Source organism: Marmota flaviventris, chromosome 18, assembly GCF_047511675.1.
Source record: "Marmota flaviventris isolate mMarFla1 chromosome 18, mMarFla1.hap1, whole genome shotgun sequence".
Lineage (NCBI taxonomy): Eukaryota > Metazoa > Chordata > Mammalia > Rodentia > Sciuridae > Marmota > Marmota flaviventris.
Genome location: NC_092515.1, coordinates 9,394,643 through 9,410,174, shown reverse-complemented (window position 1 = coordinate 9,410,174; position 15,532 = coordinate 9,394,643). Strand labels below are relative to the sequence as shown.

General features: G+C 48.6%; 1 protein-coding gene across 3 annotated transcripts in view; it reads right to left on the bottom strand.

Moving 5' to 3' along the window:
* Nucleotides 1-8,500: 8,500 nt before the first annotated feature.
* The window catches only part of Prkd2 (protein kinase D2), a 28,442-nt gene continuing 21,410 nt past the window's right edge, over nt 8,501-15,532 (bottom strand). For all 3 annotated transcript variants that reach the window (XM_027945965.2, XM_027945966.2, XM_027945967.2), the window contains 4 exons: nt 12,785-12,883; nt 10,945-11,212; nt 9,172-9,257; nt 8,501-8,893 (listed from right to left, as the gene is read on the bottom strand). In XM_027945965.2, the coding sequence (XP_027801766.1) occupies nt 8,681-8,893; nt 9,172-9,257; nt 10,945-11,212; nt 12,785-12,883 (666 nt within the window). In that variant the 3' untranslated portion in view covers nt 8,501-8,680. The remainder of the gene's footprint in view (nt 8,894-9,171; nt 9,258-10,944; nt 11,213-12,784; nt 12,884-15,532) is intronic.

Sequence of the window (15,532 nt, the reverse complement as noted above, 5' to 3'; positions counted from 1 at the left end):
GGTCTCACTGAGTTGCTTAGCGTTCTGCTTTTGCTGAGGCTATCTTTAAACTCGAGATCCTCCTGCCTCAGCCTCCCAAACTACTGGGATTATAGATTATACAGACCTCTCTCTGTTCTTACTGATGATTATGATGGAGAAGAATAAGAAATCCTGGGAAGGAGCACAAAGCAGTTGATTCCAATGGCACCTCCACCCCGGAAGCCACATGTCCAAGGCTAGACAGTTGTGAAGGACCAGCTCACATGTCCCCTGAGTTCCCTGGCCTCAGTGAGGCTGACAGGATGTCAGTGGGTCAACACAGATCCGTCCGTCTGTCTGTTGTGCTGGAGCTTGAACCCAGAGCCTCACTGGGCCAGGCAAGGGCTCTACCACTGAGCTACCCAACCAGCTTATAATATACTTTTTCTTGCAGTACGGGGGATTGAGCTGAAGACCTCGGGCATGTCAGGCAGGTGCTCTATGACTTTGCTGCATCCCCAGCTCGGCAGATTTCCCGCTTAGTCAAGACAGAAGTTTCCTGGATACAAAAAAATTGCCCAAATGTGATCAAAGGCCATACTTAAACCTCCTTGATCTAAGGTGTCTGCAAACAAGGTAAAACATCCAACTTCCAACTGGGCTTTGCAGTGTCAGGGGCCTTGAATTGTGACAGTTTGAGCCGGGCAAGATGATACCTGCCTGTAATCCAGCTACTCAGGAGGCTGAAACAGGAGGATGGCCATCTGGGCAATTTAGTGAGACCCTATCTCCAGATAAATAAAAAGGGCTGCGGATGTAGTGGCAGAATATTTGCCTAGCACGTGTGAGGCCCTGGGTTCATCCCCAGTACCACAAAAAGAAAAAAAAAGTTATGAGATTTTGAGTTCTTCTAGCAGAATATCAAATGAGACCGGAGTAGAGGGAATCAGGGCACGATGGGGAACTGCGAGAGGAAGCAAGTTCAGTATCTCTACCAATCAAGGAATTGGGCTGGGGATGTGGCTCAAGCGGTAGCGCGCTCGCCTGGTATGCCTGCGGCCCGGGTTCGATCCTCAGCACCACATACAAACAAAGATGTTGTGTCCGCCCAAAACTGAAAAATAAATATTAAAATTCTCTCTCTCTCCACCCCCCTCTCTCTTTAAAAAAAAAAAAAAAATCAAGGAATTGCCTTATGTGATTGGTCAAAATCAAAATGGAGTCACTTGCGTCAAGCCCTAACAAAGATAATAATAATAAACCCCAAAGATCACAGATCAGGCATGCACATGCTGATAATAAGAATTATCACAGAATAAGAATTATCACAGAAGCCTCTGCCCAAATCAAATCACAAGTTCACACACGCACGCACACACACTTCTGCAAGGCCCCTACCCAGTGAGTGCCTGTATAAACTTCGACCCACCTATCCTTGCTATTGATCCTCGTAACCAAGAATTTCTGTTTCAGCCGGGTGTGGTGGCCCACGTCTGTAATCCCAGCAGCTCAGAGGCAGTTCAAGGCTACCCTCAGCAATTTAAGGAGGCCCTGAGCAACTTAGCAAGACCCTGTCTCTCAATAATATTCAAAAAAGGGCTGGGGATGTGGCTCAGTGGTTAAGTGCCCCTGAGTTCAATCCTTGGTACCAAGGCGGTGGGGGGTGGGGGTGGGGGGGTGGCGATCACTGTTTCAAATATCTGATGTGATCCTCATTTTATCTTTCAAAACCTCCCCTCGCCTCCACCTCCTTGAATCCATTCATGGCTCGTCATGACACATGTGTGCCCATAACAGTGCTGTACTGTTCCCAAATTAATAGCAGATTCTTTAAGGAGTCACTCTCTGCTATTTCAAAGGTCACCATCTGTTGTTTTCTGGGGTCTTTTTTGCTGATACATGGCTTCATCTTCAACACTACTACTCCTTGAGACAGAAGCAAAGTTCCTAAAAGTTCAACAACCTCAGTAGCATTTTTAACTAATGTTCCTACAGCCACCATGAGTCCTTTCTGTATCCAAAGCATTACCAAAACCATGGAGTACCCAAAGCCCACCTGCTGTCACTCTAAGTATTGGCTCTCTCATCTCAGGTTAGTATGAGCACTGTAAGTATGCTGGGTTTTGTGAGGGCTTTATTTTTATTTTTAATTATTATTTGTGCAGTACTGGACATTGAACCCAGGGATAGTTTACCACTGAGTTACACCCTGCAAGCCCCACCCCACTCTTTTGAGACAAAACCTAGTTAAATCTCTGAGACTGGCCTCAAACTTTCATCCTCCTGCCTCAGCCTCCCTAGTTTCTTGGATTACAGGCATGTGCCACTATGCCTTATTTTTAATTTTTTAATTTATTTGTTACTGTATATACATAGCACAAGCTAGACCACTGAGCTCTATCTCCAGCCCTGTCTTATTTATAATTAACAAGTAATAATTGTGTATATTTATGGGTAAATGTGATGTTCTGATCTATGGATATGTTATAGAAAGACTAAACCAGACTAATTAATGTTAACACATTCACCAACTCATTGATTTTTTTTTTTTGTACCAGAGATTGAACCCAGGGGTGCTTAACCATTGAGCTACATCCCCAGCCCTTTTTATATTTTTTTTTGTGTGTTTGTTGTTGGGGTTTTTAATTTCTATTTTTATTCTAATTTGTTATGACAGCAGAATGCATTATAATTCACATTATACATATAGAGCACAATTTTTCATATGTCTGGTTGCCTTTTCATATTTGAGACGGGGTTTCACTAAGTTACTTAGAGCCTCACTAAATTGCTGAGACTGGCTTTAAACTTGTGATATTCCTGCCTGCACCCCCCGAGTTGCTGGGATTACAAGGGTGCACCACTGCACCCGGCTTCAATAATGATTTTTTTTTTGTGTGTGTGTGTGTAGCTAATTAAAAAAAAAGACTAATAAAAAATTAGTCTTATAGCGACTTTGAAATATCCAAGACTGTTATTCACTGTGGGGCTTGCTCACAAGAAACTCATTAGAACTGAAAACTCATCCTCCAGTTACCCAGAGCTTCGAACCCTTCATCAACATCTCCGCTTTGCCTGTCCCTCCCTCCCCTGTGTGTGCCCTTTGGTCTCACAGGTCAGGAAAGGCTCAACTCTGGCCAGTCAACCCCTTGGACGTTTCCTTCTGGATCGTTCGGGTAAGAGTCATCCACTTGTCAAGCGGGGGCTCCGCAAGGTCAAGACAAGGCAGAGTAAGAATGGGGTAATGAAACCCACTCCTGAGCCGTGTCTCTCAGGTGGGAGGGGAGCAGGGTGTCTGGGCTGGGTTTGGGCCACTGGGAGTCATGATGTGCATGAGAAGGTTGCGGGTACGATTTGACAGAGGTTGGTTAGCCTGAGAGCTGGAGACCCGGATGTTTGCAGGGAGCAGCAGGTGACCTGCCAGAGCACATAAAGATGTAGGAGAATGACCGAAGCCATCAGAGTGGCAGCTGGGACCCGCAAAGGGAGCAGCGGGAGCCCTCAAGGTGAGGCCACAGAATTCGGCATCTCCACTGTGCTTTAGGGCAAGACCCTGTGGACGTGATCTCATGTACAGTCACAGGAAAGCAGAGTCAGGGAACCCTGGTGTCCCCAAGGTGGGGGGAAGGGAGAAAGGGCCCACATTCACTTCTCAAGGCTATTTCAAAGTATCACAAACGGCCGGGAGCAGTGGCACATTCCTGTAGTCCCAGCTGCTCAGGAAGCTGAGGCAGGAGGATGGCAAGTTTGAGGCCAGCCTTAGCAAGTTAACCGCACCCGGTCTCAACATTTTTTTTTTTTTTTTTTTAGTAAAAAAGGGGAATAGAGCTCATGGTCAAGGGCTCCTGGGTTCAATCCACAAATGAAGTGGCTTAAAACTGTTCCAGATGCTAGAAGTCGCAAGGCCTTGTCCCTCTACGACCAACTGGGGAGTCCTTCCTTGCCTCTCCCTACTTTCTGCAGCCTTCCTCCAGTTTCTGCCTGAAACATCCTTGGCCACTTTTGTTTTTCCTTTTCTTCTTGTACCAAGGGTTGAACCCAAGGCACTTAACCATTGAGGCACGTACCCAGGACTTTTTTTTTTTTTTTTTTTTTTTTAGAGAGAGAGGGCCTTGCTAAATTGCTGTGGATGCCCTTAAACTTGTGATCCTCCTGACTCAGACTCCCAAGTAGCTGGGATTACAGGTGAGCCCCACTGCTCCGGGCTCATGGCCACCTTCTTATAAGCACACCAGCCGTGTTGGATTAGAGACCCTACTCCAGAATGACCTCATTTTAACTAAGCAATCAGCAACAACTCTATTTCCAAATAAGGCGACATTCAGAGGTCCTGGAAGAGAGGACTTCAGCATACCCCCCCATTAATTGGGGGTGCAAAATTTAACCCATGACAGGCTCAGAATTTATCTGAATTGCCTTTTAGTCTTGGATAAAAGAAAATGGAGTAAATGCTTTCTATAAGGTTTTACCATCCTGGGTAAGTTCATGTCCCAAATAGTGTTCTCATGAGTTGTGTCATTGGAATCAGCCTTTAGACCCCTTGTGTCCTTTATAAGCCAGGACTTGGGGCAGGTACCAGGTGTCAATGAGGGAGCTGTTGAAATAGATTGAGCAGAATTCACCATTGGATGGGAGTGGAATTGCAAGGGAAAACAAAATCTCTCAAATTATCATTCAGGGTAAAAGTAGATGTTCCAAGGAGACACTGAGGCACTGCTCTCCACGTTTATTGGTGACTTTCTGGGGGAAGCAAAAAAGGTTGAGAACCACCGTGAAGCAAGGGTGTGTGAAAGAAAACTGGAGTGGGTGTGTTGGGAGGTAGAACAGGGTGGCCTTTGGATTGCTGACCGGGAGGAACCTATGTTTGACAATTTCTTTTACAGCCCAGAGGTCTCCGACCAGCCAGTACCCTTTACCTTTGAAATTCATGATGGACAGGATGTGGCAGGGGCAGGGGTGGACATTATGAGGCTCTGAATGATGGGCTGGAGGTCCCAGTGGGCCTCTGGGTGAGTATGAAGGCGGTTTCAGGAGGGACATAAAAAGGATCTATTTCACCATTGTGTGGGTGCATGCCTGGAACCCCAATGACTCGGGAGGCTGAGGCAGGAGGATTGCAACTTTGAGGGCAGTACTCAGCAATTTAGCAAGGCTCGAGCAACTTAGCAAGACCTAGTCTCAAAAAATAAAAAGGGGCTGAGTGCAGTGGTGCATGTTTGTCATCCCAGTGTCTAGGAAGGCTGAGGCAGGAGGATCACAAGTTCAAAGCCAGCCTCAGCAACTTAGCAAGACCCTGTTTCTAAGTTAAATACACTAAAAAGCAGGGACTGGGGATGCAGCTCAGTGGTAAAGCCTCCCTGGGTTCAACCCTCAGTACAAAAACAAACAAACCAAAGAAACTACTTCCCCCTTTAGCAGTTTGGACTCCCCGATGCACCCATGATTGCTGGGTTGGCAGCCCCAAGAGAACCAGGAATATTGGTCAGCAGACACTGAATATGTGGGTCTGAGGGAGGTGATGGGTCCTGAGTAACATTAGGACGGAAATGGTTAGGGGCAGAGGCTGGGTCTGAGAGACGCTCATGAACATGAAACGCTAGCTTTCCAGACTGAGAGAACATCCCTTCCTACAGTATTTATTGGTCTAGTCTAAAAAACTATGCTAGGTAATAAGGGGTCCAAGCCCAAGAGTGGCTTAGATGAGCATGAACCACGTGACACACGTGGCCTTGTCATGGATGATTGTTGTATAGGTGTGGGGGTGACAGCCCTGTCTGCTAAAACCTTGGCAGGATGCCTGTTGATGGGATGGTGACCACATCCTCCTGTGACTTGAGGGGCATTTGTGAACACACAGGACAACATCTGCTTGGAAACGTCATTTGGGAGACTGAATCTTCAACTTGAATCAATTTTTGCATTTTTAACCTGCACAGTCTCAGGTTTAATGTCCCTTCTTTGTAGTACCTACAAGTGTCCCTATCAAGAATACCTTCTGTGGTGACTGACGGCCCTGATGCAATGGGTTTTTTGTTTGTTTTTTTGGCAGGGGGGGATACCAGGGATTGAATCCAGGGGCACTTTACCACTGAGCCACATCCCCAGCCTTTTTAAATTTTTTTTTTAGTTGTAAATAGATATGTTTATTTTTATGTGGTGCTGAGGATCAAACCCGGTGCCTCACATGTGCAAGACAAGTGCTCTGCCACTGAGCCCCAGCCCCAGCCTCCCTAGCCTTTTTGTATATTTTATTATGAGACAGGGTCTTGCTGAATAATTGGGGTCTCCCTAAATTGCTGTGTGTGTGTGTGTGTGTGTGTATATAGTTGGACACAATACCTTTATTTTATTTATTTATTTATTTTGAATGCTGAGGACTGAACCCAGTGCTTCACACATGCTAGGCGAGTGCTCCACTGCTGAGTCACAACCCCAGCCCCTATTTATTTATTTTAATGTGGTGCTGAGGATCGAACCCAGTGCTTCCCATGTGCTGGGCTAGTGCTCTACCACTGAGCCACAACCTCAGCCCCCTGAGGTTGGTTTTGAGATCCTCCTGCCCCAGCCTCCTGAGCGCTGGGATTACAGGTGTGCGCCACCACACCCGGTGCAATGGACCTTTTATCTCTAATGGTTTAGGTCGTAGGACCCTAAGTTTGTGTGGTGTGGATTTGACTGACCTGCCACAGCATCCTCATGACATTGGACATTCTGGAGTTCTGTAATTGAGGCATTTTCACAGTTAACACGTTTTTCTCTCTAACTCCTGGTCTCAGCATGTTAACAAAACTGGTGGCCAAGGTCGGAGTGGGATTGCCAGGTGGCAATGGTTTTCCATCTGCTTTCTGGCCAGGGTCTGTCACTGGAGATGGAGTCATCTCTGTGTGATCTGTCCTTCAGAGGACAGGCACTTGGCATGGATCCAAGAGATTTTCCCCATAGTATTTGCTCTCGGAGGTGTGTCCGCCCCTTGGGAAATCCTCATTTACTGAGGCTCACTTTTTCAAATTAAAGAGCTGCAGCTCTGGAGCCAACCAGCAGGTGGACAAGTTGTTCTAAGTTGGTAAGTGCTGGAGAGCCCCAGGTCCCAGTCCTAGCTTCAACTGGCTGCTAACTTTCCCCCTGTTCTACAGAGCTCAGGTAGTTTTTAATTAGGTTCTGTAAGCCTGAGCATGCCCAGGTTTTAAAGAGAACACATCCATATGCATGCTCAGATTATTCACTCTCAACTGTGAAGAGTAGAGGACCAAAAGTCAGAGAGGTAGCCGGCAGAGGTCAAAAGCAGAAGGCCAGGCACGGTGGCTCATGCCTGTCATCCCAGCAGCTCAGGAGGTTGAGACAGGAGGATCACGAGTTCAAAGCCAGCCTTGGCAAAAGTGAGGCATTAAGCAACTCAGTGAGACCCTGTCTCTAAATAAAATACAAAGGGCTGGGGATGTGGCTCAAGCGGTGGCGCGCTCGCCTGGCATGCGTGGGGCCCGGGTTCGATCCTCAGCACCACATACAAACAAAGATGTTGTGTCTGCTGAAAACTAAAAAAGCAAAATGAATATTAAAATTCTCTCTCTCTTTAAAAAAATAAATAAAATACAAAAAATGAGTGGGGATGTGGCCCAGTGGTCAAACGCCCTTGAGTTCAATCCCCAGTATCCCCCACCCCACCAAAACATAAGTTCCTTCTGGGCCATTTGCTCTGCCCACAACCTCAGAACTAAGATCAAGCTTAAAAAGTCTGCTCAGACAACCCCCCTCCCTGCCCCTAGTCCAGCCCTGCTGGATCATCACAGCCCAAGCACAGGATAATGAACTTCATGAGGGCAGGGCCTGGGCTGTCTTGGTCACACTGAGTCCCCAGTATCACTCAGCACAGTGACCCACATGAGTGGATGAGTGAATGAGTACATGTGGAGTGTCAAGAAGTCAGTACATCAGTACAAAATACTGCCAGGCCCCGTGGTGCACACCCCTAATCCCAGCTACTCAGGAGGCTGAGGCAGGCGGATCACAAGTTTGAGGCCAGTCTGGGCCACTTACAAGACCAATCACATTGTTAATAATCTTGATTGGTAGTGACACCAAATAAGAAATTGATTATGGCAAACTGAGATTGCAGATGGTCTGCTGCTACTGACGGTTTGTTTTATGACATTTCAACTCTTACCATGGTGCAGAAGTAGAAACCAGAATTCAAATTTTTGAATTTTGCTCTTTTCCCAGACTAATGATATGCAGAACAGACTTGGGCAACACCCCAGAAATCCCGAGGGGAACAAGTGAACTGTGTTGCTATTGTGATGTTTGATAAGGTCGGTGGATTAAATGCACTTTTTACTTACGGTGGTTTTATCAGCTGTCCCCCTACCAAAGGGGAAGAGCTCTGTGCTTTTCTCAGGCTCCTCTACCCACCCCATGTCATGCTCCTTCCCCTTCATTTCCCCCCTCTGTATGCTCTACCCCAGCCGGTCCTCCTTCCAAAACTCCCCACCTCCCGGCCCCCTCCTGTTCCCCAAGTCCTCCTTCCAGAGACCAAGGCCATGGGGCCAGAGACCAGTCCATTTTAATAGTGGGGAAGGGAGAGGGGGCCTTTGGGAATAACTCCCCACCCCAACCCCCTGCACATGTCCCATCGGTGTGGGCAGGAAGCCACTTCCCCTAGAACAGTTTGTTCCTGGAATGGTATGTAAGGCTGCTCCCGAGGGCGACAACCAGGCGGGGACACTCAGAGGACACTGATGCGCTCGGCCAGTCCCTGCATCTCGTGGTCCTGTGGCAAACGGGTGCCACCGAGCTCCGCGTCGGCAGGTAGCCCGGGGCCAGGCAGCAGGCGCTGGGCCACAAACTGCTCCCAGCGCGCGTCGTCGCTCTCGTGTGTGATGTACCGTTCGCCCATCTTCCCCTCCAGCTCTCGGAGGTCCAGCCACGTCTGGTACTCCTGGGCCCGGGAGAACTGGGCTTAGCTTGGGCCGCTCCCTGGGCAGCCAGTTTGAGCCAGAGCGGCGCCGGCGGGGTCTGCCCTGCCGGGGTACCATCTGCACCCAGGGAAAGTGCCACCCCACCCTCCGCAACCTGCCCCGCCAACAGACATCCAGCCCACCCCCTCTCCCAGCCCAGCCAATGGGAGAGCTAGCTAGTTCCCCCTCCAGGGCCGGCCAATAAGATTTAGACACCCCCACCCCCACCCCAGCCCGGGTGTCCACCCGCCCGCGGCACCTGTAGCCAGGGGTGGCTGAGAGACTTGTCCACGCTGTAGCGCTTGCGCATCTTCACCTGCAGCAGGTTGTTGATGAGGTCGATGGCTGCGCAGAAGGACAGAGTTCAAGTCCTGCCCGCTGACCGGTGCCTCCCTCCCAACAGGACAGCAGCCCACCTGCCTAGCCCAGGCGGCTCAGGAGCCTTACCTGTGCCCATCACATACCTGCGGAGTTTCTGATTTTTCTCATTAAATCATGAAATTGTCTCTCCTTGTGTCTCTCCTAGTTCCTACACGGCTTCACCAATTCCCTACCTCAGTTCCCCGATTCCACATCTCCTTCACAATTTTTGTCACACATAGGTACATACAGGCTCACTGCACTAGTCTCCATTTAATATTTTTCTTTAACTCAAGTTATTTATAACCAAAATCTGTTATGAGGACAAACCATATATGATGTGTATAGGACACATATTATATATATGTGATATATGCGTACATATATCTCATCGTGTCTAATGGCATTGCCGTTCTCTTCGGAAAGAACAGAAAAGGGAGGAATGAAAGAATTTTCACTGCAGACCTTTTCCTATGTTTAAAAATGTGAACAGGGGGCAGGGTACAGTGGTATATGCCCCTAGTCCCCACTACCAGGGAGGCTGAGGTAGGAGGATCCTTTTTTGTGTTTCCCCCAGGAGGACCCTTTAGGAGTTCAAGACCAGCCTGGGAAACCTAGGAAGACCCAGTCTCGATTTATTTATTTATTTAACTTAAAAAGTGAACCGGGGCTGGGCTTGTGGCTCAGTGGTAGAGCACTTGCTTGACATATGTGAGGCACTGGCTTTGATTCTCAGCACCACAAAAAAAAAAATAATAATAAAAATAAAAATCACTTTTTAAGGTTAAAAACATGTATTTCAAGTGGAAATCTCACATCTTGCTGGTTAGTAGAAATCCAAGCATCACTGGCCATATCCACAAAAGCAAAATGAAAACACACCATGTTAACAAATATTCCGTAGTCACGGCTGCAGGCAGGGTGCAGGGGCTGAGGCCCGATCTTAGTGGAGAGGAGGACGGTTGAGAGTCGGGTGTTGGTTAGTCAGGTGTCCTCTGAGGAGCTCTCCTCAGTGAGAAGCCTAGAGGACAAGGCTTCACTCTGTGAGCAGTGTGACCTGTCCCCTCTTGTTGCAGACGATTGGTCTCAGATTCCAGGCTCCAGTGACTGCCTTGGGAGGGTCTGCCCCTTTCTAGGCCACCCCATTCCTTTGGCTTCTTCAGGTCCAGTCCCTCGCCAGTAGCCCAGACAGGCCAAGTCAAGTCTCACTTGGTCCCCAAGACTCCCAGTATCAATCTAAGCACTTTTGTGGAGTTTCATGGGTTTGTTTGTTTGTTTGTTTGTACTGGGTATTGAACCCAGCGGTGCTTACCACTGAGCCACATCCCCAGTCCTCTTAGGTTTTATTGAGAGGTAGGGTCTTGCTAAGTTGCTGAGGCTGACCTTGAACTCCCAATCCTCCTGCTTCAGCCTCCTGAGCTGTTAGGATTACTGTTGTGCATCACAAGGTCTGGCGGAGCTTCGTTTTCTAACCCACATTATCTAGTCTAAACCCGAGTCTCCAGCACTCTGGTTTCCACCTCCACCATCACAGTATGGCCCCTCTTGTGGTCCAGCCCCATCAGGAGGCTCAGCCCTCTACACCAGCAGCCTCAGGATCTCCACTCTTGAGATGGGGGGGGCTTCTTGGCCACGCTCCCCCCACCCCTCCCTGCCAACCCACCACGCTCACCTCCAGCTGAGATGTGGCTCCAGGGGCTGGCTGGGTACATGAATGCAGCGTTCTGGATCTGATCGTTGATATCCTCGTCCTCGTTGAAGGGGAACGTGCCACTGAGGCTGACATACATGATCACACCCACCGACCACATGTCCAGGGAGCGGTTGTAGCCCTGGTTGAGCAGCACCTCGGGCGCCAGGTAGGCAGGTGTGCCCACCACTGAGCGCCGGAAGGATTTCTCTCCAATGATACGGGCAAAGCCAAAGTCACACAGCTTCACCTGTGGAGCGGGACGGGGGAGGCTGTGAGGAGTGATGAAGCCACCAACCACCCGCCAAGGTATTTCAAAGAAAGTCAAACACAGGTTTGGACCCAGCTCACTAACCAAGGGACCCCGGGCAGGTGATTTTCCCTCTGTTTCCTCATCTCAAGGAGCATGCAGCCAGCACTCAATGAATGCTCCCTGAAGTCATACCTCACCCCCTAGCATGGGTCTCATCTCTTCTGCACCATGGAGATCTCAACTGTCCCCACCTCAGAGGGTGGACGAATGGAAGAACACACGCCATGCATGCGAGCACAGAATAGGCCTCGGGGATCTTAGGCCAGGGGCCCAACCGCTCTAGGCCTTGGTTTTTGTCATCTGAGTTGGGGATGAGTGTAGCAGCCTCTTCTCAGGCTTTCTGGGGACTCAACAGGACCAGGTGTTTAAAGTGCTGCTCATGTGCTGGCCACAGTGACGCACGCCTGTAATCCTAGTGACTCGGGAGGCTGAAGCAAGAGGATCTCAAGTTCAGGGCCAGCCTCAGAACTTGGCAAGACCCGGTGTCAAAGTAAAAATATAAAGGGCTAGGGTGTGCTCCGTGGTAGAGCAACCCTGGGTTCAGTCCCCAGCACCACACAAGCACACAAAAGCAAAATTCGATCTCTGGCCTGTTTTATGTTTCTCGTGGAAATCAGTGCTCTAAATGCAAGCTTCTCAAGCTCAGCACTATGGACATTCAGGGCCAGATAATTCATCACTGTGAAGGAATGTCCTATGCACTGTAGGATGTTCAGCAGTGTCCCTAGATGCTAGTAGCAACCCTCCCCCTGCCACAGTTGTCACTACCAAAACTGTCTCCAACAACATTAAATGTCCCTGGGGAGGCAACCCCCCTCCAAATACTGACACAGATGGCCATCCCCTGGGCACAGGATCTTCAATACATAGACAACAAAGTACAAACTCCACAGGGATGTGGAAGGACCAGATAAGAACCCATAACTATAGGCCCTTACACATGGTAGGTACTTAATAAGTTATAGCTGTTATGGTCTCACCCTGCCCAAGCCAGCTCCTCTCAGAAGGGAGTTGTTACCTGCTAACCAGAGACTTGTCAAAAACTATTTCCCTTCATAAAAATCATGAATTTTGTGGACCACATGACTACCCAGAATAAAGACTACATTTCCCAGGATCCTTTGCAGCCTGCTATGACCATGTGATCAAGTCCTGGCCAATGGGACATGAGATGAAGTGATGCTACTTCCAAGTACCACCTTACTGAAAGAAAGGGCTGCATCCATTTCTTCTACCTTTCCTTTCCTCCTTTTTCCTAGCAAGAAGACATGAGAGGCCATCCTGGGCCAGGGAGGCCAGCACCAACAGAGAGGCTACAAGACAGCAGGAAGCCTGGCCCCCAACACCATGAACCTTCGCAGCCCCAGAAGGCTTGCGTCCGCCTTATCTGAGCCGTTGTCTTCTTGGGTTCCAAGATCCTGCAGCAGCAGCTACACCTATATCTTGATTATTAAGGCCCCACCCACCAATGGACTGGACCTCCCCAGATCAGGGGAGGACATGACTGACCTGAGGAAAGGGGTCAGCTGATGCCAACAACACGTTTTCCGGTTTCAAGTCACAGTGGACAATATTCTTGAAGTGAAGGTGTCTCAATGCCACCAGGATCTGAGGGGAGGGAGCAGTGAGAAAGCACCTGCCCCGGAGTCTGCCTGGGCAGCCGGCCTCCCAGCCCCAACCAAGCCTTGCTCTGTGTGCCCTGAAGACCCCTCCCCCAGGCCAGGGGTGGCGTCACCAACACCAAAGAACCTCAGAACCCCAGAGTCCTTTACACCTGAGAGCAAAAGTTGGGTCCAGAATTCTAGCAAGGTGAGCTGGCGGGGGGGGGGACTAGGGGGAAACTGAGACCCTCTGACATGCGGTAAACGCCTACACAGCTCCAGCTACGACTAGAACAGGGGCTTCCAAGAAGGTTCTATTGTGGAAGTTTTCTTTATTTTAATCCTTTAAAAACCCATAATAGAAAGCAACACAAACTACAAACAACAGAATTGTGAGCTGGGTTACAGACCAAATGTAACTCTTGAGAGGCAGGAGACTTTGGAGCCGCCTGCCTGGTGGAAAACCTGGCAGTTTTTCTGGACTTACTGACTTGTGACTGTGGGCAAGTGACTTCACCTCGATGGGTCTCAGTTTCTCATCTGTAAAAAGGGGGTAATAATACTACCCACCCCAGAGGCTCCTGTGAAGTTTAAAGGAATGGATGTCTGTCCAGTGCTTGAGAGAGAGCCTGGTATAGAAAAGCACTGTAGGAGAGCTGCAGAAATCCCCCCTCGCACATTTAATTTTGGTACTGGGGATTGAACCCTGGGGCGCTGAGCAACATCCCCAGTCCTTTTTAAAATTATGAGCCAGGGCCTCACTAAGTGGCTGAGGCTAGCCTTGAGCTTGCAATCCTCTGGGATTACAGATATACACCACCATGCTTGGCTAGAAATCTCCTTATGCTTGAGGAAATGTTTTTAGATGTTCCTTGAAAGCTGGTTATGGTGGCGCATGCCAAAATCCTAGCAAGTTGGGAGGTTGAGGCAGGAGGATCACAAGTTGGAAGCCAGCGTCAGCAACTCAGCAAGGTCCTCTCACAAAATAAAAAGGGCTGGGGACGTGGCTCAGTGGTTAAGTATACCTGGGTTCAATCCCTGGTACCAAAAAAAAAAAAAAAAAAAAAGTGTGAATTGTTCATTTTGGGCATTTTCAACTTAATGTTTTCAACTTGTAGTTGACCATTTGCAACTGAAATCTTAGCTAAGGCCCCTGCTGCATCATTGCTGGTATTATTTGTTATTATCTTTACAATGGCCTGTTGGTAAATATTTATGTGTCTCTCAAAGCTGTATCTGCTCCTTAAAGTGGTTTAAGATGGCAAGATGAGCTGATTAAAACAAAACAAAACTGGTTGTAACCCTTTGCAGCCACCGAACTGTGGGCACTACGATTTTGTCTCGATTCTATGTAAACCAAACAAATACCAAATATACTGGAAGCCCAGAGTTATGTAAGCCTGACACTGTCACTAGGAGACTCTGTCCGAAGGCAATATTGAAAGCCACGGCTGTGGTCACAGACTCATTTCTCATCTGAGACTGAGATGGAAACATGGCTGTGTACTTGTCCTCTTCAGATTTCCTGGTGGTTCACCTGTCTCCCAGTGAACAAGGCAAACAGGACAGAATGGCAGCTGGAGAGACCCAGGTCTATCGTGGCCAGCCAGCTGCATAGCTGTGTGACCTTGGGAGAAAACCTGGCACTGCCCTCAACCTCAGTTTCTTCATCTATGAAACAGGTTACAATGATACCTACCTCAGAAGGTGGTGTGAGGCCTAAATAAGTTCATGACATAAAGAACTTAGCACAGGCCTGAGGGGTGGAGCAGGCCAGAGCCCAGAGAGCAGAAATCTGTGGGAGGGAGAGAGAAAGAGGAAAGAGCAGGAAAAAAGACAGGAAGGAATGGAAGACCAGAAAAAGAAACTTCCTAGATTGCCAAAAGCATTCAGTTCCCTCTCCCCACCTCAAGTCTCCACGCACCTGCCTCACCGGGTCTGGGTCCCACCCACAAACCAGCCTGATAAACACAGGCCCCTGCAGGAGACAGTGAGGGTGCTGGGGTGGATAAAGCAAGCACAGCACAGGGTGCTTTGCAACCAAGAGATGTCTCAGCAGGCCGGCTGGTGCACATCTGTAATTGCAGTGGCTTGGGAGGCTGAGGCAGGAGGATCAGAAGTTCAAAGCCAGCCTCAGCAACTTAGCGAGGCCCTAAGGGATTCGCAAGACCCTGTCTCTAAATAAAATACAAAAAATGGGTGGGGATGTGGCTCAGTGGTTAAGTGCCCCTGGGTTCAATCTCCAGTGCCCCCCTACAAAAAAAGATATCTCAGAATAATGTGGGTCCCAGCCAGTTGGGAAGGCCCTTCTAGGAAGGATGTGAAACCCAGAAACCACAATAGGGAACATTTAACACTGAAAAGTTAAAACTCTCTATGACAAAAGCCACAAAGAAAATGAACAGGCAAGCAAATACTGTAATCAAAGAATCAAACAGGGTAAGTGACAAAGATCTAAGATCCCTCATATACAAAGAGCTCTTAAATTCAATAAGCAAAAGAACAATCCAACTGAAAAATGTGCAATAGGCGTATTAAAAAACACCAGCCAATCAACTTGACAAAATGCTCAACCTTATCCATAACTTTAAAAATGCCAAATAAAGCCATAAAATGTAGAAAAATGGCTGGGCGTGGTGGTGCATGCCTGTAATCC